Genomic DNA, 25,038 nt, shown 5'->3' with positions numbered 1-25,038 from the left:
TCATAGTCATCATTGTCAATGGCGTCCCACTGGGTGTGAGTTTTCCTTGCCCTTATGTGGGTTCTTCCGAGGATGTCGTAGTGGTTTGTACAGTCCTTTGAGACTTTTGTGATTTAGGGCTATATAAATAAACATTGATTGATTGATTGATTGATTCTTCCTCCAAACACGACGAGTTTAATTTATACCAAAATGGATACATGGATGATACAGCAGAGGATTGGGAGAATGTCATGTGGTCAGATGAAACCAAAATAGAACTTTTTGGTATAAACTCAACTTGTCGTGTTTGGAGGAAGAAGAATATTGAGTTGCATCCCAAGAACACCATACATACTGTGAAGCATGGGGGTGGAAACATCATGCTTTGGGGCTGTTTTTCTGTTAAGGGGACAGGACGATTGATCCGTGTCAAGGAAAGAATGATTGGGGCTATGTATCATGAGATTTTGGGCCAAAACCTCCTTCCATCAGTGAGAGCTTTGAATGGTTTACAAATACTTATTTTCCACCATAATTTACAAATAAATTCTTTGAAATTCCTACAATGTGAAATTTGGGATTTTTTTTACATTCTGTCTCTCACAGTTGAAGTGTACCTATGATTAAAATTACAGACCTCTGTCATCATTTTAAGTGGGAGAACTTGCACAATCGGTGGCTGACTAAATATTGTTTTGCCCCACTTTTATTTGATGAAAGTGTCAGAAGACAGCAACTGCTCTTCTGTAAACATACACTGATGCAGCAAATATTGCATCAAGGGCTTCAAAGAACTTACAATGAAATGGGTCCCTGGTAGCGAGTTTTATTTTTTTAATTGTTTTTGTCTTGTCTTTTAGCTGTGTGTATTACATTATCAGGCAATATACCCACTTCATAAGAACCTTAAAAGAAAGTGATCTCTGACTGAATGACAAACAACAAATACTGTCTTTCTCACATGTTTCCATAACCTGCTGACAGCCAACAATGAACGTTGCTTTGATAATAATAATAATAACAATCGGATGTGATGACAATTCTCCGAATGCATTAGACTAGCGTGCGAGTGGCAGAACAAAGCGCTTGGACTGCAGTGTTGCAAAGTGTTTAACATTCAGGTGAGGCATGCCTCCACAATAGACATTCTGTCTTCATTTGGGCAGCAAGCTGCTAAATTATTTGTGACTTTCACCTCCTCGCTTGTTGAACGCCGTCGCGCATCTTTAGACTTACTTTCGTACTGTCTGTGGAAAAGTGACGCAAACATTTCAACATCTTTGACATTCATTAAGCGGCAGGCATGCAAATGAAAGTCGGACTTCTCTACGTTTGGATCAATGATTCCAGCCTTTATTGACGGAATTATGGCTCACAGCAGGGGGTTCATTACCTTTTGTGACATCTATTTACTTGATAATCACAATAGCACACACACACACACACGCTTGCTCACCACATTGAAGTCGAGATTCTTCTCCACCCAGTCAGTGGCGGCATCGAACTCCTCAAACATTTCCATGATGTAAAGTGTGTCCAGAGCGTCCACGATGGTCGCTCCTTTGATACTTCCTGCAAGATAAATATGAGGGGACTCTATTAAGTCACTAGAATTGTATTCGGAATGGTCTCAAACACGGCTGACAAACTTTGTTTTCGTTGAGGGCCACACCACAGTTATGGCTACTCTTTAACCGTTTGTAACAGTGAATATATATGAATATTAATATAAAATCGCCTCATGATATTTTAACATTTTGTATATATTTGATTTTTAGATTTTTTTTACGTAATAATTGACATAACTTGCTTTGAAATCATGTGTCATTTTAAAATGCATTTTTACCCCAAAAAATGGTATTACAGTATGTACTACTCAGTGGCCTAGTGGTTAGAGTGTCTGCCCTGAGATCGGCAGGTTGTGAGTTCAAACCCCGGCAAGGTCAAACCAAAGACTATAAAAATGGGACCCATTGCCTCCCTGCTTGCCACTCAGCATCAAGGGTTGGAATTGGGGGTTAAATCACCATAAATGTTTCCCGAGCGCGGCACCGCTGCTTCCCCCTGCTCCCCTCACCTCCCAGGGGGTGACCAAGGGGATGGGTCAAATGCATAGGACACATTTCACCACACCTAGTGTGTGTGTGACAATCATTGGTACTTTAACTTTAACTTTAATAAGATAATGTTTGTTGCGTGATCATATAGCTATCCCAACTACATTCGGGCTGAAAGCAAGGTACACCCTGGACGTGTCTCCATCTAATCGCAGAGCCAACACAGATAGACAGACAACATTCACATTCACACACTAGGACCAATTTAGTGTTGCCAATCAACCTATCCCCAGGTGCATGTCTTTGGAGGTGGGAGGAAGACAGATTGCATGGAGGGAACCCACGCAGTCACAGGGAGAACATGCAAACTTCAGACAGAAAGACCCCGAGACCGGGAATCGAACCCAGAACCACAACTAAAAAATGATAATAGTGGATTATTGGAAGACATGCACCTAGGGATAGGTTGATTGGCAACCCTAAATTGACCCTAGTGTGTGAATGTGAGTGTGAATTTTGTCTGTCCATCTGTGTTGGCCTTGTGATGAGGTTGTGACTTGTCCATGGTGTACACCGCCTTCCGCCCGAATGCAGCTGAAATAGGCTATAGCAGCCCCCGTGACCCCGAAAGGGACAAGCGGTAGAAAATAGATGGATGGATGGATATAACTGATAACAACAACTTAGACCGAAACATACCCAAAACCGTGTCAAAAAACCGTGATCAAATCTAAAGTGTTTTTTCAAACCATTCCCTTATTACAAATGTATTATTTCCTTGAGATAAAATATAAGGCACGTGTTATTGTTCTTGTTCTGTATTTGATTATGATTATATGAAAAGTGATAACAGGAACAAACATAACCTGTCTGACAGATTGATTTGTGTTTTGATTGATTGCTAACACGATGAAGTCCTCCCGAGAGGGTCATGTTCCGGCTTGATTATCTACCGCCTCCACGGCCGAGGACCATCAGTCGCCCAGCCTGTGCCGATTGTCTGCACAATACTCCTTCAAGCATGTGACTTGTCCTTTCTAGGTACATTATAACAGCACTGACGCCTCTGGAGGGGCACGAAGACGTGAAGAGGTTTTTTTTCTGGTTTCTATTGTCATGTCAGCATGCTTCCTTCCCCCTCAATGCTCCTCCTGTTTCCCACTGAGTGTCCATGAGAGTGATACAGATGGCTGAGACACTGACCTGAATACTAATACCAGCTTGTTTTTCTTTTATCTTGCAAAGGCATAGCATGCTGCAAAGAGAAAACAACTGTAGCACTGCTGTTTCTGTGACGTCATCTCTCTTCCTGCTGATGCATTCATCCTTATTTGCTCTTAAAAACGATAGCTCCCATTCCCACATCAAGTCAATGTATTCTCTGTTTGTTTACGGAGGCGCCAACGGAAAACGAAACGGAATTTCTTTTTTATGTAAAGATGAAGACAAAAATATCTTCAGATTTTACATGAGGTTCAAAAAAACCTCAGGGATATTAGTTAAAAGTACCATAAGTCAATGTGTCTGCATTCTGCAAACAATTCACCACTTTGTGTAGAGCTTTCTTGTGCCACTCTAACTTAACTGTTTAGGTAATTAGGTGGGCTCTGTGTTGTGACAAGAGGTGAGGATCATCAAGTGTGGCAATGACATCATCTTCATGGTGTAGTCCAGGCCCTCAGGCCAAGGTTCGAGCCGAGCTCATCGTCTTTTCACGGCTATCTCCACCACAATGTCGCCGTGCTCTCACATTGCTGAAGTAAGCCGGCAACTATAGGTCAGGATATGTGACTCAATCTGCGATGGCCTTTTGTACTTCCTCATCTCAGTGAGCAGCTGGCTTTCAGAAAGGAAACGCTACATATTTATAGTGCATGACAAAACATCACACTCTTCTTTTGTTTACAGGACCGCCGTCACTAGAGAAAAGATCAGCAAGTCTTTTTGTTTTTTTTGTCAAAACATAAATATTGTAAAATAATCAGATAATGGCTCTTATTTTACTATTTGGCCAATATATGTGAGCCTTTAAAACACTACAGACCATAGTAGAGGGGGAAACCGAGCTGCCTCAGTCTGCGCCACTATGGTAATTAGTATGTGACGCTTGTATAAATAAATGGATGGCATACATCCACGTAACCATAAGAACCCCAGCTACAGGCTCAACAAAACTGCACTTCAGAAAACCAAGGGGGCTTGTTTCGTATTGCGGTGCCGTTTGAAAAGTGCAAACGTTAGCCACAGATGACCCAAGGGCGAAAGTGTGATCCAAATCTGTGCACTTTACTATCTTTAAGAATTATGTCTTTAGTCAGCACTACTCTTCAGGTAGTTGTTTTGAGTCTTTCATACTTGCGGTTAGGGATGACGTTCGTTAAGAAATTATAGATGTCATTATCGAATCCTTTTATCGAACCAATTTCTTATTGAATCTCTTTTCGAATCCAGATAGGTTGTTGTGTATGCACTGAGTTCCAAAAGTCGTAGATGTTATGTGACTGGGCCGGCACGCTATTTATTTGGAGGAAAAGCGGACGTGACTGAGGACAGCATGCGGCCATTATAGGGTGAAGGTTTCAGGTGAGAGAGGACGCTAAATACACGCCCCCAGTGAGCATATAGTGCTGCTATGTGCGTTGTAAATACCAAAATTGCTGACAAACACATCACCAAAATGGACGAGTTGCCGCTCTCTTTCGACATCCCGGTGAAGCACACTGTGGGGAAGAGGAGAAGAAGGGGACCAGCACGGTAGCGAATCCATATGCACAACGGGGCAAGATAAATCGTCTTTTACTGTCGTGCTAGCTTGCTATGCTAATGGACAACGAGACTGACATTGAAAATGAGGAGAGGGAATCTGGCGTTTTTGATGGAGAACTTGACCAGTTATTCATTTCTTACATACAAGATGAGGACTTTGATGGATTTGTGAATGAGGATTGATCAAAAAATAATGTGAGTACATTGATAAATACTTCAATAAAGTACAACCAAACTCAGCTTTGCTCCTGCTGCTTTTTTAAAAGAGCGTCCATGCATGCCAGTGTATGTTTTAAGCTAGGGTATGTTTAACCATGCCTGCACCCAAAAATTTGCAACGCCTTATTATTGCGTTAAATACAGAAAGAGCACCCGTAACTAATACGGCGCCTTTTAATACAGTGCGCCCTATCGTCGCAAACATATGGTATAGTGGCTTCGATAACGGGAACCGGTTCTCAAAAAGGGATTTGAATCCATGGAATCGATTCTTTTCTTATCGAAGCATCGGGAGAACCGGTGCACAAATTACAGTTAAATCTGAATTAAAAAAAAAAAAAAAAGTAGACATAAAGTAATTGGTCATCGATATCAGTCTTGAGAAGCAGGACGTTATTGGTATCAACTTGAAAAAAAAGTACATCCCAACAAATTTTCCCAAAAAATAGCCCTGTTTTATGCATTGCACAAGTGACCAGTGTAGAAGACCCTGCTCCTCAGAAGTATATACTGTACAGTTAAACACAATCCATTTTGGGATGCTGTTTGCGTTCTGATTTGTTTGTATTTAAGAACAAATGCTCCTACAGTCAAGGCCGCCTTAATTCACAGGCTTACCTAGGTTGAAGCTAAGGGGCCCCACCAATGGCAGAATGCAATAATTGGTGTTCATAGCTGTCAATGAAAAACAGTTTAGCCTTATCTAGCGATTGTGTACTTTCTTTCTCTCTCTCCCTGGCTCTCTTTCTGGACTGCATTGTTTTTATTGTATTGAGCTGAACACAGGCAGTCAACAGCACTGGACTCGACTGGCTTCTATTACAGAATATGTATTCATTAACATAATTATTTGTATAATGGGTAAAGTTTTTGCATCATTGCTTTTCTGTTGAATGAACTCATGATATTTTTCTTTTTAAAACTGTGTTTTTGGACAGGGGCCTGGGAGGTGTTGAGGTTTGAGGTGGGTGCAAAACCCCCTCACTCCCATGGCAACCCCTAGGTTATGTCGAATCTGCCTACAGTGCATTCGGAAAGTATTGAAAGTGCTTCACTTTTTCCACATTTTCTTATGTTACAGCCTTATTCCAAAATGCAATCAATAAATAACTTGTTATCCTCAACTCTACACATAGTACCACATAATGACAATGTGAGTTATTTTTAGAGATACTTGCCACTTTGTTCAAAGTAAAAAAAATAAGAAATCACAGGTACATACATATTCAAGAAAATTCAAAAGTGTGGTCAAGGGCATCATCATCCTTGAAATGTTCCTACAGCTTAATTGGAGTCTACCTTTCATAAATTCAGTTGATTAGACATGATTTGTCACTTGTCTCTATGTATGGTCCCACACTTGACAATGCATGGCAGAGTACAAATCGAGAATGATTTCAAAGGATTTGTCTTTAGACCTCCACGACAGAATTTTGTCTTGAGGCACACATCTGGGTAAGGGTACAGAAAAATATGTGCTGCCTTAAAGGTTCCAATAAGCACAGAAGTCTGGAACCACCAGGACTCTTCTTAGAGATGGCCAGCCGTCTAAACTGAACGATCAGGGGAGAAGGGCCCTCGTCAGGCAGGTGACCAAGAATCTGATGATTTGTCAGAGCTACAGCATTCCTCTGTGGAGAGAGAAGAACCTTCCAGAAGGACAACCATCTCTGCAGCAAACCATTCCTGCAGCAATCTACCAGATAGAAGCCATTCCTTAGTAAAAAGCAAATGGCAGCCCACCCGGAGATAGCCAAACTGTACCCAAAATACTTATACCATGAGAAACATAATTCTCTGGTCTGATCACACAAATATTGAACTCTTTGGCGTGAATGCCAGGCATCATGTTTGGAGGAAACCAGGCAACGTTCATCACCAGGCCAATACCATCCCTGTAGTGATGGTGGTGGCAGCATCATGCTTTGGGGATGTTTTTTGGTGGCAAGAACTAGGAGACTAGTCAGGAACTAGGGAAAGATGAATGCAGCAATTTACAGAGACATCCTAGATGAAAACCTGCTCCAGACTGCTCTTGAACTCGGACACTCACGGTTCATCTTTCAGCAGGACAACCACTCAAAGCACACAGTCAAGATATCAGAGGAACAGCTTCAAGACAACTCTGTAAATGTCCCAGAGTGGCCAGGCTGGAGCCCAGACTTGTATCTGAATGTACATCTCTGAAGGGATCTGAAAATGTCTGCACCAATGCTTCCCATCCAACCTGATAGAGCTTGAAAGGAATGAGCAAAACTGCCCAAAGATAGGTCTGCCAAGCTTATGGCATCATATTCAAAAAGATTTGAGGCTGTAATTGCAGGTGCATCAACAAAGTATTGAGCAAAGGCTGTGAATATTTATGCACATGTGATTTCTTAGTTTGTTTTTGTATTTTTAAAAATTTTCAGAAAGCTATATAAAAAAAAAGAAATGTTTTCACATAGTTATTATGGGCTATTGTGTGTAAAATGTCGAGGACAAAAATGAATGTATTCCATTTTAGAAAAAGACTGTAACATAATGAAATATGGAACAAGTGAAGTGCTGTGAATACTTTCCAGATGCACTGTACAGAACAGGGGCCGGCAATACAAAATGTTGAAAAGCCATATAGGACCAAAAATAAAGAATAAAAAAATCTGTCTGGAGCCACACAAAATTAAAAGTTTAATATAAGTGTTATTACAAAGGCAATACATGATGTAAATGTCTATATTAACCTACTATCAAAATGACTATGTGCCGCAGGCTGACCCAAACTTCGTTCACAGAAATGTCGAAATGTTTATATTTATTCTACACATTTTTTATAACATTGGACAACATTAGTAAAATGGAAGATTCTCAAAGGGTTTGATTACTCCTGGAAATGACTGGGTTGGAATGTGTGTGACAAAGTTAGTCTTCTTTTAATTCATTTTTTACAATCCTTGCAAGCTGGGTAACGTTTGCTGTGGTCTATTACAGCACACCAACAACTATAAGAAATGCAGCCAATATTACATATGTCATGAGAGTGCAAATGTAAATTAAATACACAGAGGACATAAGTAAAGGAAATTAAATGAGCTCAAATTAAATGAGCTCAAATTAAATGAGCTCAAATATACCTGATGCAATATGTACATACAGCCAGCCTAAATAGCATGTTAAAATCAATTAGCTTGAAGTCATGCACTGACCAAATATGCTTGATTACTACTCCACAAAAGTCAATAGCATCAACACATTCATGCACAGCATACAAAGTTTCATGGACAAAATGAGACAAAGAAGGAGTGGCATAAAACACGTCTTTCTGTGGCAGCATCGAGGGAAGTTGTACATGTAAATAAACTACGGTGAGTTCAAGGTCCGCCAAAATTAGTTGAAAATGGCGCTTGCCAAATACTCTAAGTGAAGCATGTTTTAATATGAAAAGTTGGATTTCAAACAATTAGGAAGGTTTGTGTCATGTTTGTCCTATAGAAACCATATCGAAACAAAACAAAAAAAAATCCCCAACTTTTTCCATTTTAATACATTTTGGAAAAAGCTCCACAGAGCCACTAGAGCGGCACTAAAGGGCCACATGCGGCTGTAGAGCTGTAGAGCCTCATGCGGTTCTAGAGCCACGGGTTTCCTAACCCCAGTATAGGAAGTCGTGTAGTGAAGAATGGATCTGTTCCAAGGTCAAGAGATATGACCATAATAAAACTTTTCAAACATTTTTCTTAAATTAAATGCCTTGTGTATTCACCATACCTGGGCAATAAAGCTGATTTGGTTTCTGATTAATTGTACTGAAGTTGCAGGAGTGCCTCAAGAATCAAATTTTTATAGCATTCTTATGTCACACAATTGCATAAAGAAGATAACCACGTTTATAGTGTGTTCACTTTGATAACTGGCATGAAACTGACTAAATTATGATCAGTGCTATGTCAGCAGCATTGGACTTTAGAGGTCCCTCTGTATTAATATTGACTTTTTGTCTGACGAGGCTTAAATCAGAAGTGCAATGTTTGGTCAGGGTTGTCATGGGGTGCAAAGTATTGTGTCAGAAGTTCCTCTCAGTTTCATGACTGCTTCCTGTTATTTTCCTCCTCATTCTCTGTGGCCTCATACTTTCAAACATGACTTGTGTGTAGACATAACCTCTCTCCGGCATTATAAGGGGAAGACAAATGAATGCTGTGCGCTGCGTCCTGACTCAGCAGTCAAAAGTGTCACTAATATTAAAAAGGCTGTCGCCGCTCTCGTTCCAAGTGTTCAATTTTGTCTTGTTAACTGAAACTCTGAAGTCTAATCCTTAACCTCACTTCCCAGTGTCCTTGGTGCAGTCGGTGATGACTTCCATATGACAACCAGGCTGCTGTACATTTTGAGAGGTCATCAATAAGTGGTTTGAGGGGGCAATGAAAGTGATGGCTCAGCCGTTGGCTAATCGTGTTATGGTTGGCAGAAAGCGCACAAATGCAGTCTGTGAACATCTGTGCTTCTGTTGCTAACAAATACCCAAGCATCAACGAGGTTCCACTAAATGCGTTAAAAGAAACCCCAGTGTGTTCCTTCTATTTGAAAGTCTGTTCTGATACTCTGATTTCTTTGATTGGGTGACATGGCTCAGTGGTTAGAGTGGCCCTCTTGTGGGGTAGCCGGTTTGATCCTGACCTGCAGAACTCATTTTGAGGTGTCCCTAAGCAAGACATTGAACCCTTAATAGCTCTTGTTAGGTCGGGGTTTAGCACCTTGCTTGGCAGCTTCCACCATCAGTGTCTGAATGAGTGAATGTGATTTACAATGTAAAGCACTTTGAGTATCATTCCAGGTATAGAAAAGCGCTTAATAGATACAGACCATTTACCATTAAGGGTGAATGTTATCCAAAACCTAATGCGCACCAAACAAAAAAGACCAAGGCTGGTTCTAAAAGCTATCTGTGCCATTTCAACAAATAAAAATACACCGCAAGGTGGTGCCGTTATTAAACACCAACATCGACATCCATATACAGTCATGGTCAAAAGTTTACATACACTTGTAAAAAAACATAATGTCATGGTTGTCTTGAGTTTCCAAACATTTCTACAACTCTTATTTTTTGTGGTAGAGTGATTGGATTACATAATTGGTCACAAAAAACATTCTTGAAGTTTGGTTCTTTTAATAATTAATAATGGGTCTATTAAAAATGTGACCAAATCTGCTGGGTCAAAAGTATACATACAGCAATGTTAATATTTGGTTACATGTCCCATGGCAAGTTTCACTGCAATAAGGCGCTTTTGGTAGCCCTCCACAAGCTTCTGGTGGAATTTTTTCACCACTCCTCTTGACAAACTTGGTGCAGTTCAGCTAAATTTGTTGGTTTTCTGACATGCACTTATTTCTTCAGCAATGTCCACACGTTTAAGTCAGGACTCCGGGAAGGCAATTCTAAAACCTTAATTGTAGCCTGATTTTGCCATTCCTTTACCACTTTTGACATGTGTTTGGGGTCATTGTCCTGTTGGAACAACAAACTGCGTTTAAGACTCAACCTCCGGGCTGATGATTTTAGGTTGTCCTGAAGAATTTGGAGGTAATCCTCCTTTTGCCTTGTCCCATTTACTCGCTGTAAAGTACCAGTTCCATTGGCAGCAAAACAGGCCCAGAAAATAATACTACCACCACCATGCTTGACGGTAGGGTGGTGTTCCTGGGATTAAAGGCTTCACCTTTTCTCCTCCAAACATATTGCTGGGTATTGTGGCAAAACAGCTCAATTTTAGTTTCATCTGACCACAGAATTTTTGTCCAGATGGTCTTATCTTTGTCCATGTGATGTCAGATGAAACACAAATTGAACTTTTTGGCCACAATATCATCCTGACAATTAGCAGGGACATTTGTTTATGGTCTAATTCTGGTGGATATACATATGTGGGATTTATTTGAAATTTCTCACACAGCTCAGTGCACTTCACAAAATACCCAATGCGTGCTTAGATGAATCACAGTTACATTTTAACCCACCTTCAAAGGACTGACAAGCACATGTATGTAAAATATGAGCAAGGTTTGTTAAATAAAATGGCCACTATCAGACAGAACAAATTTGCAGCAGTCTGAGCGGGATTTAGCAACTATTTTGTCTATCAGACGGGTTGTCTATAAACTTGAAAGAATAATTCTATCCCAGGTATGGAAGTAAGTCTTTCAAACATTTAAAGTGTTTTAAACCACAACCACAATCATAATCAGCGTCCTGTGCAATGGACATTTTCTTTTTGCATGACCAGGCTATTATTTTCTTACTTTCTCTGACAAAAGACAAACTAAAAACCAATGTCCGCTGCAGATAACAGGTTTCCAGGAAGAAATGTCTGGCAGCATTTAAATTGTAATTTATTTCTCAAGCAGATTTCCACTCAAACAGTGTGTCAATGTGTATGCATCATCATCATCAATGTGCGGTTTTAGCCGGGAGACCTTGTACAACCCTCCGCGTACAGTCGAAGTAATAGCATACTGTGGAGAGGCTGAGCCGACGGGCTGACAGCGGGGTAGGACAACCCAAGGTCCTACTCAAGATGGCGGCCAGGAGGCGGAGTATGCAGCGCAACAGAGAGGCGGGGCGCGCCTAGAGCAACGCTGCAGCGATCGGAACCAGGTGCGTAATACACACACCTCCTCTCAATCGGTGCATCTCGTCCTGCTGTATAAAAGGGGAGAAGGAGGAAAAATCGTGGCAGAAGGAGAAGGAGAGAGACGAGCGATCAGACGAAAGACCAGACGAGCGAAAACCACTGAGAGCGACAAAGACCAGCACAGGAGGACAGGCGACTGAAAAGGAGACCGGCCCGAGCAGCGAAGGAGGCACTGAAAGAGCGACCGACTGACACTGCAAGCAACTTTATTAGCAAAAAAAAAAGAGTCAATCCTGTGCGAAGCGATGTCCTCCATTAATGGTCCATGCAACCCACCCGATGGCGGCAGGAAGCCGTTCACACATACACTGAATAGTGTATGCTATTTTGTCATTAACAAGGCATTATGCAATAGATAGCAAAAATGTGCTGCTGCATTGTTTATGGATTTAACAAAAGCCTTTGACACAATTAATCATAGCATCTTAATAAACAAATTAGAACGGTATGGAATCAGAGGGTTGGTATTGAACTGGATTAGAAGCTACTTAACCAACAGGAAGCAATACGTGAAGATAGGCGAACACACTTATACAGCGCTGAAAATATTGTTTGGCGTACCTCAGGGATCAACACTTGGACCAAAATTGTTCAAACTATACAAATGACATTTGTAAACTTACAAATGACTTAAAATTGGTATTATTTGCAGATGACACAACTGTGTTTTGTTCAGGAGATAACACACAGAAGCTAATAAGAAATAATATCAGAAGAAATTAATACATTAAAAAGATGGTTGGACAAAAACAGACTTTCTGAATCTCAGTAAAACAAAAACAATGGTATTTGGTAAATGTTGATTAGAAAGTAAAACACAAATAGAGTAAATATGGAAAGAGTAAAATAAAACATTTTTGGGTGTAATAATAGATGATAAAATGAATTAGAAATCTCATGTAAAAATATATATAACACAAAGTGGCAAGAAACAAGTCAATAATGAACAAAAAAAAACATGTTCTAGACCAAAAATCACTTCGTATTCTTTACTGCTCGCTAGTGTTACCATATCTGAGTTATTGTGCAGCAATATGGGGAAACACCTACAAATGTGCGCTTCTTTCACAAACGGTGTCAAATAAAAAGATCAATTAGAATAATACATCATTTTGGATACAGAGAACATACAAACCCCTTTTTTATTGAATCACAAATATTGAAATTCAACGATTTGGTGCATTTGCAAACAGCTAAAATTATGTACAAAGCAAACTATAACCTGCTACCCAAGAATGTACAACAATTCTTCTCAACAAAAAAGGAGAAATATAACCATAGAGGAAAATCTATTTTAAAACATTTGTAAGCTCGTGCAACACTTAAAACCTTTAGTATTTCAGTATGTGGAATTAAATTATGGACTGGATTAACCAAAGAAATCAAACAGAGCACCAATATGATTCAGTTTAAGAGAATGTTCAACCTACAAGTGTTCACAAAGTACACAGAACAAGAATTATGATGAACACTCCGAACGGGACAAGCGGTAGGAAATGGATGGATGGATCTTGAACCCTTTTTTTTTTTATTGAGACAAAAATTATTTATGTATTTAATATTTGTCTACTTACTATGGTATATTATTTATTCATCATTTATTTGTTCACTGTTATGTTACAGAGAACATGGAAATAGGACAAAATTGCTATGGTATGAAAAGGGGTTGGATTAAATAAAATCAGCATCTTCCTACTCCTTTTTGGACGTGCTGTAATGAAACCACTGGAAATATGTGATGAATTACATTATATTGTATGCATGTTCTGTCACACCGCGGTGAGGGATGTCTTGTCTTGTTTTTTTCTGTCTTGTGAATTGCATGTTTTAGTTTGAGAAGTAACTTCTCTCGTTTCAGGTCACTTGCCCTTCCTTTTGTGTCATCAATCTGACGTCATCCCTGATCCCTGATTGTTTCCACCTGTTCCCCATTCCCCTCATGTGTCTTATAAGCCCACGCCTCCCCTCGTTCTGTGCCAGATTGTCTCGTTTATTCGTGCCTCTCTAGCATCCTGTCCATGCTTTGCCTCATCTCGTGTTTGAATATCTTGATCCTGAATTCCTTCGTTGATATATTGAGTTTTCTTTTTCTCCTCCTCAGCAGGGTGATTTTTTGTTATTTAGTCTTACAGCCGAAGGGGTGAGTTTTCAGTTTTTCATTTTCCTCAATTTTTTGAGTGACATTTTTTGTTAACCTTTTTTTTTTTTTTTAGATTATAGACAGTGTATAAGTTTCATAGCCATTGTTTCTCCTTTTTGTTGGAGCGTTTTTTGTTCATAATAAATTTCATAAAATATACGGCGCCGAGTATAGTTTATTGTTTTTGTGTTTTCCTCCTTTCGGAGCGATTTCCGGTTGTTCCTTTTTGGAGAACCCTTTTTACCAACTGGTCATAGCCTATATTGAATTGCCCTGACTCTGAAGGCGAAAGGAAACTTTCAAAAAAAAGCCTGCCGGATTAATCGCTACTCTGTATCTGAGTCTTATCTTTTGATCAAGCCTGACATGTTCGAAATAAACTTAAAGTGAACTAAATTGAACTGAATTATGTCCAAACAGAACACTTATACAAACTAGTTAGCAAATATTCTTTGACCCAATGATTAGCTACTCAAAATCACGTGTCGATTCACAAGCTGCCCATTGGAGACCCCTGACCTAAGTAAAGCAGGAACAAATGTGCACAATGCTTACAGGGAGGCAGTCGCCAAGCATGTGCTCAGCGAAAGTTGATTTTTACTCATGAATATACGAGATCAACAATGCATCTTGCGGTGTGATGTGTGTGGCTTGATTAGGTTAATATGGGTATTTACACAAAGGTTGCATGATGTAAGATAAACAGATGAGTGTGTGCTCACCTCATTTCCCTTCAGCCTCCTCCTCACAAACCTGCCGTGAAAACTTGAGGGAAGGCCATGGTAGAATTACGTAATCTATCTCAATTACACAGATTCAATATCGGATTCGGACACAATGCCGTGCTGCAGTCAAGATCCTGGACTCAATGTTGAATGACATAACTGAGTATGTTACCTGTCTGTGAATAAGAGGGGAAAACATTGAGTTTTCTTGATCCGTGGATATTATTTTTTTGTGCTGTTTGTGACAGCGCATGTCCCTAAGGATGAGGTTCAAATGCTGTTCAATAGTGATGGATTTTGGCCAAGACAAAGCAAGCCGCAGAAGTACACGCAAGCCTGCCAGCTTAAATGTTGCAGTCAAACATGAAATCTGACTTAATTTCTGACGGGAGTTTGACATCCATGTCAAGCTGGAATACAAACCACTGCCTGTCGCTGCTACTGTTACTTCTATGCCATCAGAACAAAGCTAGGTTTAAACGAATGCGACCTGAAGGGGAATAACTAACAAACACAAAATATCACCCTCTGGGCCTCCACAGTCCACAAACACTTAGGCATAGGTGTAGCTTTGTGCCGCACATTCAGGTTTCATATGGTCATTATAGCACTAACAAAACATTCAAAACAGTACATTTATTGATATTTTTCACTGACATACTATACAAGAAGTATTCCTGTTACTTTGAAGACTTATGGTTCAGTAGATGTTTGACCAAATAAACTGGGTCCAAGTCCTAGTGTATGTACAGTATGTAGTCTGATCACTAACCTAGGACTAACCTGCTCCAAAATGTTGCAACAGTGGTACTTTGTTTTTTGTAAGCCCCACTTATCATCTGATATGTTTTTCGACTACATTTTTTGTCAAAATTCTGCATCAGTTTTCGTACGGTATCTCAGTTATCATACAAAGACTGCATGGAACAACATAGTCTGTTAAACTGTGTGGTATATCCAGTGCCCAAAAAATTTAACATATCCTCTAAAATAGTGTTTTATGTTTAGATTTTGGGGTTTCTGAAACACATTTATTGAATTTATCTTATTTGTTATGGGAAAATGTTGCTTCGGTTTTTGTATGATTTGGTTTTAGTCAGACATTTTGTAACAGATTATTAAAAACTGAGGTACCACTAGGGATGTCCCGATCCAGGTTTTTGCACTTCCGATCCGATACCGATATTGTTTTTGCACTTCCGATCCGATACCGAAACTGGCCGATACTGGCCTATCCGAGCATGTATTAAAGTTTAAAGTTATTTAGCCTACTTAGTTGTCAGATTCATGCTGGAAAGGATTTTTGTACTCTTGCTAACAACTAGCCAGCTGAATTAGTTGAGTTTGAATAATACACAATAGTTGGTATTCAAGGATAAACACAAAATATCAAAAATTATACATGACAAACAGAAATGGCATCATTAAACAGTAAAAAGGTAAACAGTATAAAGTGCAAAAAATGCTGTAAACATTATTTAAAAAAGCAAAACACACAAACAACCTGAGTGGGATAAAATGTCTATAACTCAGCATCAATACTTGCTTTTGAACAAGTGTAAACTTAAAAAAATAAAATAAAAAAAATATCTACACACTCCCTTCAATTGTTTGCCCCAATTAGGGGGGGGGGCAAACAATTGAAGTCCAAGCATAATGGGGAGATTCTTTTTAAAAAAGACGAGCACTTCAAGATGCTCAGGTGTCAGCTTGATCCTGTGTTCATCTATGATGAGTGCTAAAAAGCAACTCACTCGCAAGAGTCATTAAAATGTCTTACAACTTTACCACCACGCTTGACTTTATTGTGGCATGTTTTACACTCCACCTCTTCATCTTTTTCGTTTTGTAGGGTAAAATAATCCCACACAGCTGACATTTTTACCGTAACTTTTAATTCACACGGCTGTCTTAACGGTTAGAACACAGACTTGTGGATGTTTTGAAGGTGTGCTGGAAAATGCGGAACGGAGTTTAGGAAGCAGCAGAAGAGTGAAATGTATTATTTAAATCGGTGGGGACCGGAGTTTTTTTTTTTTAAAACTGGATCTGGATCGGCATTTTCCCATGCCTTGCCGATACGCATTTTTTGGCAAATATCGGCGGCCGATCCGATCCAAATATTTGATCGGGACAACCCTAGGTACTACTGTGAGTAAGTACATTTTATTTATAAAGCGCTTTTCACGGATAAAATCACAAAGCGCTGCACAAAACATAGGTAAATTTAAACAGTAATTCAATCAAAACAACATAAAAAGGACATAAAGTGGATTAAAATTCATAGTTAAAACATGCATTATATAAAAGCTTTTCTAAAAAGAGAAGTGTTATACTTCAAACATTAGAGCAGTGATTCTTAAACTGTGGTATGTGTACCACTTGTGGTATGCAGCCTATTTTTAATGGTACGCCAAAGAATAATTTTATTAAAGTGTTTTATTTTTCTATATTCAAACAAACTGTTACTGTTTAATTTGTGTGTAATGTTACAGTGACCCCAAAAAATAAATACACTTGTTAAATGAAACCTCTACCTTGTTTTCAATGAATACTTAGCCCTTCAACGCTACTGTATTTTAATGCTGGTGATTAAGGTGGTACCTGGAGTTTGTTCTGAGGTGGTACTTGGTGAAAAAAAGTTTAAGAAACACTGCATTAGAGGATTATAAGTCAAATTAGAAATTTCCCCACGTTTATACATGCACAATGCAGCATGGAGAAACATCAGTAGGAAAGAAGCAGAGCTTTTAGAATCCTACCTCTTCTTTATGTCTCAGAACTTCCTGATAGCTTGTTCACTTTCTGTATTAAAATATACCGGGTTACCATTTTCATACAGGGCTGAAAAATAATATAAAAATGCGTAATACTAATGTTAATAAAGTTTGTAAATTGATTATTTATATATAAAGACTATATGAATAAATGAAGGACTCAAATGAGAATAACACTAAACATGTCCACAAGACTGCTCAAAGGGTGGCTAACAAAACAACAAAGCTGTCTGCAAAAATGCTAACTTTCTACTGTTTCTTACATTATGCTATTTCTTTGATTGTAATTATTTCAATGCAGCTAACATGGATTGTGTGTTTTATTCCAAGTCTGATCTTGCGGTCACTGCACTCTTAATAGGGCAGTTTGTCCTCATCGGCATTCCAGGGAGGAAAAATGGATTACATTAGAACATGCAGCTACTGGTTGTTTTACAATGAAAGGGACTTGACCCCAAAGAGCCACAAGGCTCTTTCTGAAAAGGCATCTGGAGCACATACTGTAAGTCTGTTGCTATTTTTTCTCCAATGAACAAAAGTATGGTAGCTCTAATGTGTTTATCGCAGCGAAAGGAAAAAGATGCCGACAGAATGACACAATGAAGGGAGCGCTCTCATCATTCTAACTCATGTACTTTGGGCCCAGGTTTTTCTGGCTGTGTCAGTAGATGATCGAGCAAAAAAAGCCATACAGGGATCCAGATGAAATATGGAAAATAAAACAGAGACGTTTGATGATGTGACAGGAGTGTTGCGTCTGGCCTCAGTTCATGAACAAATACCAGCAGACGAAGAACATGCAAGTGAAGGACTGCCATAATAACTGACACAGTTCTACTGCGGGACATTGATTTTCATTCTACAAGTTCCAAAAGAGACTAAATCATATGCAAACCAGAGCACTAGTAGACCAAATTATTCCAGTCCAGACGCCCACATATATGAACACAAAACATTTTATAGAGAAAAACGACAGTTTTACCAACAGAAAACAATGCAAAATGCGTATAGCTGATGAATATAAGGGATACATGTATCATAAACTTCACTTTTAGCTTATTAAATTATTGAGGAAGGAGTTTAAAGCCACAGCATACTATGCAAGTTATTTCTTGAATTGAATATATTTTTTTTACTTTATTAAACTTCCCTACTACACTTTAAAACTGCTATAAAATCATGGCTCAGCTCAACCTCTATGTGATCTGAACCAAAATTGATCCCCAACAACTAGAGATGTCCGATATCGGACTGCCGATATTATCGGCCGATAAATGCTTCAAAATGTAATATTGGAAATTATCGGTATCGGTTTCAAAATTATCGGTATTGGTTTCAAAGAGTAAAATGTATCACTTTTTAAAACGCCGCTGTGTACACGGACGTAGGGAGAAGTACAGAGCGCCAATAAACCTTAAGGGCACTGCCGTTGCGTGCCAGCCCTGTCACATAATATCTACGGCTTTTCACACACACATGTGGATGCGAGGCATACTTGGTCAACAGCCATACAGGTCCCACTGAGGGTGGCCGTATAAACAACTTTAACACTGTTACACTTTAACACTATTACAAATATGCACCACACTGTGAACCCACAATAAACAAGAATGACAAACACATTTCGAGAGAACATCCGCACCGTAACAATCCAATCCACTTTATTTATATAGCACATTTAAACAACAAAATGTTTTCAAAGTGCTGCACAACAATATTAAAAACAACATTCAAATTAGGGTTGGGCGATATATCGATATACGATATACATCACGGGTTTGTCTCTGTGCGATATAGAAAATGACTGTATCGTAATATTCGAGTAGACTTTCTCACGCAGCTGCAGGCATTACACTCTCCTCGCTCTTTCCTGTGTCTCCTCACAGACAAGCAGACGCACATTCATACGTCACTTACTGTCACGTCATACGTGTACGCCCTCGCCTAGCGGAGAGGTAACGGCGTGGGTAACGTTAGCTGTGATGCTAGCGGGTTGTTGCGGAGGAAGAAGGTGTGAATCTCGTAACAAATGAAGGAAGAATGAATTCCCAAGAAAACAGCACGGGGCCCATCGTCGGGCGGTGGTTCAGGCTTCAAGCGGGAATATGTCGAATAGACAACTTTAATTTGTCATGTGTGGGGCACAAGCGTTGCTATCAAAAGTAGCATTACTGCTAATATGTAGCATCATTTAAAAACAAAATTAGGCATAATAATGTGTTAATTCCACGACTGTATATATCGTATCGGTTGATATCGGAATCGGTAATTAAGAGTTGGACAATATCGGAATATCGGATATCGGCAAAAAAGCCATTATCGGACATCTCTACCAACAACTCTTCGAAGCATCAAACAGGTTTATATGTAGTTATGGTGTATGTATATTTTCTCATTCTGTTTTGCACACTTTTGAAGTCAACATGTGCATAGTCATGTATATAGCGTCAGGTACATCGTGTATATGACCCCCCCCCCTGTTTTTTGTATATATTGTTTTTCAAATCACCTGACATGTATACTGTGTATATGTACATAATTTATGAATTTTTTTAACATTTTTTTATATACATGTTACAGGTTATATATATGTGATGAATATTTAATGGACCACAATGGAAACAAGCCTTTTGGCTTTTTGTGCCATCCATTTGCCATTTTTAAAGCACTGCATGCATCCAATTCTTTAAGATGTCAATCAACTTTTCAATCAATCAATCAATCAATCAGTCAAAGTGCTGTAACTTGCAACTTCCCTTTTCTTCATGATGGTCTATTTTGCAGTCATATTCAATACAAAAGGACAGAACCAGAGTCACTAATGCTTGGGATTCCTTGTTTATGAACTCTATCTAGTTGTCTATAACAGATTGCTACATGCAATTTGTTTACCGTATTTTTCGGACTATAAACCGCTACTTTACTTAGTACTCCAAAGCCTTAAATGCCTGTGGCTAATGAAACAGTAAAGCAAAGTTATGGATGTTTCTTTGCTAATGACCATAATGTTTTATAGTCAACAAAATGTTTTTATATTATGCTGACATAGACATTCTAAAGGTGGGTTATTTTTTTTGTGCTATGACACCATACATATTTATATTAATATATATTTTGGACAAGTTTGCTCGCTGCTGCAAATGCTGGTTGACAATGTACTTCCTTGTTTTGTGCCGGAAGTATTTTCGCCCATAGCGTTTCTGCTCAAAGGGATTCTTCATTCATCACTCCAAGCGACGTTTGTAAGTTTTACAATATAACTAAAGCGATGTATACTTACTAAAACATCCGATGTGTGATGTCTGTAGGAGAATTAGCTCCACGCCCCCACATTGTGGACCCATGCTGCACTTAGGATTCTGGGATATGTAGTTTATTTTCAGACCTGACAAATAAAATAAAAACTACACAAGTTTTCGCTTGATGCCGTCACGCGTCACTACATTATTAAGATTTTGAAATCGTAATGCCGCGGTATCTACAAAACCATTCCATCCCTAATGAATACTTATTTTTGTATATTTTAGCCTAGTGGCACCACAGGCGGCTGATATACCGTTACAAAAGATTTTGTAAATATTAATTGACATATTTAAATTGTTTTCCAAACAGTGCCACTGTAAGTTAATAATACTAACAGACAACGGCTGCACACATAACTACTGTACTTGTCTGTTAGTATTATTAACTTACAGTGGCACTGTTTGGAAAACAATTTAAATATGTCAATTAATATTTACAAAATCTTTTGTAACGGTATATCAGCCGCCTGTGGTGCCACTAGGCTAAAATATACAAAAATAAGTATTCATTAGGGATGGAATGGTTTTGTAGAAACCGCGGCATTACGATTTCAAAATCTTAATAATGTAGTGACGCGTGACGGCATCAAGCGAAAACTTGTGTAGTTTTTTTTTATTTGTTAGGTCTGAAAATAAACTACATATCCCAGAATCCTAAGTGCAGCATGGGTCCACAATGTGGGGGCGTAGAGCTAAAGATAAAGCAGGAAGTGACATATGTTCCACTACGCATTGACAGAGGAATGTTTTTTTTTCCAAAATCCTGTCATGATCCACTACTTGGATCATGTCATATTCTGTTTTTGTTCCGTCTTTTCATATCCTGATTAGTATTTATTTGTTTCCCTTAGTTCCTGGTGGCACTTCCTGTTTGTTTCCGTTGCCATAGTCACGTATTAGTGTCACCTGCATCTGTTTTTTCACGCGCACCTGCTCTGTGATTATCTCCTTTATTTAAGCATGCCCTTTTTGTTCATTCAGTCTCGGATTCTAGTTTGTATTCGATGCAACAGGTGACGTCGCTGACTCCCGCTTGTGATAAAAGACTTTTGCACTTATTAGCTTTCACGCTATTCCGTTGCTGGTCCTTAGCTCACATGCTTGCGCTTTTTGTTCTTTCTAGCTCCCATGCTAGTTCTGTTTTTTTTTGTCTGTAGTGCCTTGTGCAAGTGTTTTTGTTCTTAGTTTGTTCTTTAGTATTAATAAATCATCATTTCTTACCTTCACACTGTGTCTTATCCGACTGCATCAACGAGAGAACGCACCCGCATCACCACAATGCCAGCAAAGCGTCACAAATCCGTTCATAACTTTCTAAGTTATGTGACTAACAAAGAGAAAAACAAACATCTGTGGTGGAGGTAATAAAGTATGCCACGTTTGTCTCGAGCATTGCCGGCCAAAACAGTTTCGGTGAATGCGCACTGTGCCGACGGAAAGCAACGGCTGCACACATAACTACTGTACTTGATAAACCATTACTCGGAAAAGATGAAGTCAGCAAAACTAAATGTCAATTTGTGAGGCATTTACATTATTAATAGTTTAAATGGGAGTTACTTTTCTGAGAAATTGCATTTTCAAAACTGATCATAAATATGTCCACTGAAGAGGACCCTGCTTCTCTAAAAGTAAAAGTTGCGGGACACAGTGGATGTTCCCGCATACTTATTTGCACTTAAAAATACTTGTTTGTTTGTAGTAATAAATTAGATTAGAACATGTTAGCATTATATTTGTGTTCAATTACAGTAAGTGTGTTTATCCTAAACATTTCTGTCTCTTCATTTTACACAAAATGATATTTTCTGGGGGGGAAATATAACAATAATAATGTGAGATTTTGATATCGTTACATCCCTATTATTTATTCAAAAACTCGGTAGGTGCGGCTTATATACCAGTGCACTCTATAACCCTGAAAATAGGGTAGTTTATTTTATGACATGCGTACAAGGTTTTGCTTACGGTTCATACTTCAACATGCCCAAAAGGACATGTTTGTGTGTACAAAACAAATCCACTGCAGCACAGCCTTTAATGGGAACTGCACAACAACTTTGAGACAAATGATGAACTTTTATTTTTTGAGCCTGAATATACAGAGGATGAGCTACAAGTTTTAGTGAAACACTAAACCATCATGTAGCATTAGTGGTTAAGTGCTAAAGAAGAAAAAACACCAACATAATAAAACAATGACTTATTGCACAATATCTGCTCTCACTGGGATGCCAACTGATGGCAGGTTTATATCTTTCAGCAAAACACTTGTCTTCTTTTTTTAGAGGGATTCATCATAATCCTCGCTGAGTTAAAAAAAAAAAAAAAAGAAAACCAAGCGTCTTGTCATGTCTTGCTCGCAATGTATTCAGGTAGAGGTTGACTTTTAAAGTTAACCACCATATTGGGTTATGGCCACATGTTTCTACTATTCAGGTGTAAGCAGGGCAGGAATTTCCCGACAAGCACGGCTCTTGTTGCTCTTCTGTTTGGCCATGTACCCCTCGAAAAATTATATGCGCTACGGCCACATTACCCGTGATGCCCCGGCCAGTGGTGGGTTTAATTCTGCGTTGTATGAACCACACGCAGCCCAGTGCTATACAAAACATAGCATAACGGGCTACGTTTCCTCTAAGGTATGTGCCTACGCAATTGTGCATTGTTCAAGCATCATCAGCCCGTAGCAATTATATGACAGGCACACAATAAAATCCAATCTGAACTCGAAACAAAATAAACACAACTATTTGTTCTGTAGGATTTTGCAATGCAACTTCCTAGGTGACAAGTGACAACATGCAGCCCGAACAGATAAAACCATGTTCGTTAACACTAATCAATTTTTGTAACATCTGTTGAGACGCTTTAAAGAGGACAGGAACTCCAATCACTTTAGTGAACAAAATATTCGGCCGTAACCACAACAAAAACAATAGTTAAACACTTGTAACTGGAAAAACTGGTCATAGTCTGCCATAAAAACCAGGCCAAAACCAACTCTGTCATCTGTTACATAAACAGCAGCCCCTCTCTCTCTCTCTCACCTGCACCAACACACACACTCATGGCATATAGCCAGTGATGGGTTTACACGTGTGCTTATTCTACTGTCATTTATTAAAAATGTTGGTTTATGAATATTAATCATTAAATACTTTACTAGATTACAGAAATACAAATACAAAGAGATATTGTACATTATATTTTACAGACAGAACGTTACAAGAATGTACACTTTATGTCCTGTTTACATCTCATTGTGCAATGTGAGAATACTTTAAGGGGAACTAAATGAAATCTCTGAAAGGTGTACAAATTATTTCCAAAGTAGGACCCCCACCCAGACATACAGTATTAATACATAGCTCAAGAAAATCAAGATTGTTTTTGTTATTTTCATTGTAAGTGGACCAAATCACTTATACCAGAAACAAGTGAACTAACTAAATGACTTATCATTTGATTATTATAACACAACATTTTACTTTTTATTAAGTCAGGTTTGGAACAGGTGTGATGCTGGTATGGCCACAGTGTGCACGTCTGATATTGCTCACATGTGCCCCACTAAATGTTCAGGGAGTTTTTGCGTTCGCTCAGAAACATGAACAATGAGACAAAACAGTGATCACCGGGCCAAACGGGAGCTAAATTCAACGCACGCGGCAGCCTGTAATCTGCATTTGCAAACGTTTTTGACTCCTCAAAGCACAGTGGCCTGATTGAAGAAACCGTATGAACTAAGTTATGTAAGAAAGTTTGATACAATTGTGAAAGTATAAGAAGACAAAAACACTCAACATATAATATGTAATCCACAGTTCATATTTAGCGACTGTGACAGTTTGACCCCACACTGTCACTGTTTGACCTTTGGCTTCCTCACAAACCAGGCACATTTGTTCAACATGGACACAAAAACTCAACATGGACACACTACAAACATTCAATAGTGTTAGCGAAAAGGCTCAACAAACAAATTGTAACATCTCACTCACCATGGCTCTGAAGGTGTGGCTAAAAGAGTCAGGAAGGGGCTGAGGGCTTTATGTAGGTGAGCACACCTGCTTGGACTAATTAGGCCTAATTTGGGCCAAACCATGATTGTCAGTAACTGGGTGTTGAAGAGGGACACTGGACATTTGAAAGTTGTGTTGTCTAAGCCTGGATACACTGGGTACAAAAATGACTGCTTTACAAATACAAAAGTACAATGTGAATACTTTTTAGACATGTGATAGTTACTTATGGTGTAAATTACAAAATAACTGATTTCTTAATTCCCTCTGTCAAATTGGTCCCAGCTAGTGGGTGGGGCTATGGGCTTTTTAAGTGGGGGAAATGCCATGTTTCTGCCAGTCTGCTGTCTGTCTCTGCCAGACGAGGCTCT

At 39.0% G+C, this 25,038-nt stretch overlaps 1 protein-coding gene across 3 annotated transcripts in view; it reads right to left on the bottom strand.

Moving 5' to 3' along the window:
* man1a1 (mannosidase, alpha, class 1A, member 1) overlaps window positions 1-25,038 on the bottom strand; it is a 240,298-nt gene that overhangs the window by 110,736 nt on the left and 104,524 nt on the right. For 2 of the 3 annotated variants that reach the window (XM_061900904.1, XM_061900905.1), the window contains exon 3: window positions 1,439-1,554. In XM_061900904.1, the coding sequence (XP_061756888.1) occupies window positions 1,439-1,554 (116 nt within the window). Of the gene's footprint in view, window positions 1-1,438; window positions 1,555-24,646; window positions 24,671-25,038 lie in introns of those variants that run through there. The other variant, XM_061900907.1, reaches the window with a different exon arrangement.

Source organism: Nerophis ophidion, linkage group LG05 (assembly GCF_033978795.1).
Source record: "Nerophis ophidion isolate RoL-2023_Sa linkage group LG05, RoL_Noph_v1.0, whole genome shotgun sequence".
In the NCBI taxonomy this organism is placed as follows: Eukaryota; Metazoa; Chordata; class Actinopteri; order Syngnathiformes; family Syngnathidae; genus Nerophis; species Nerophis ophidion.
This window is presented reverse-complemented; position numbering and strand designations above follow the sequence as displayed.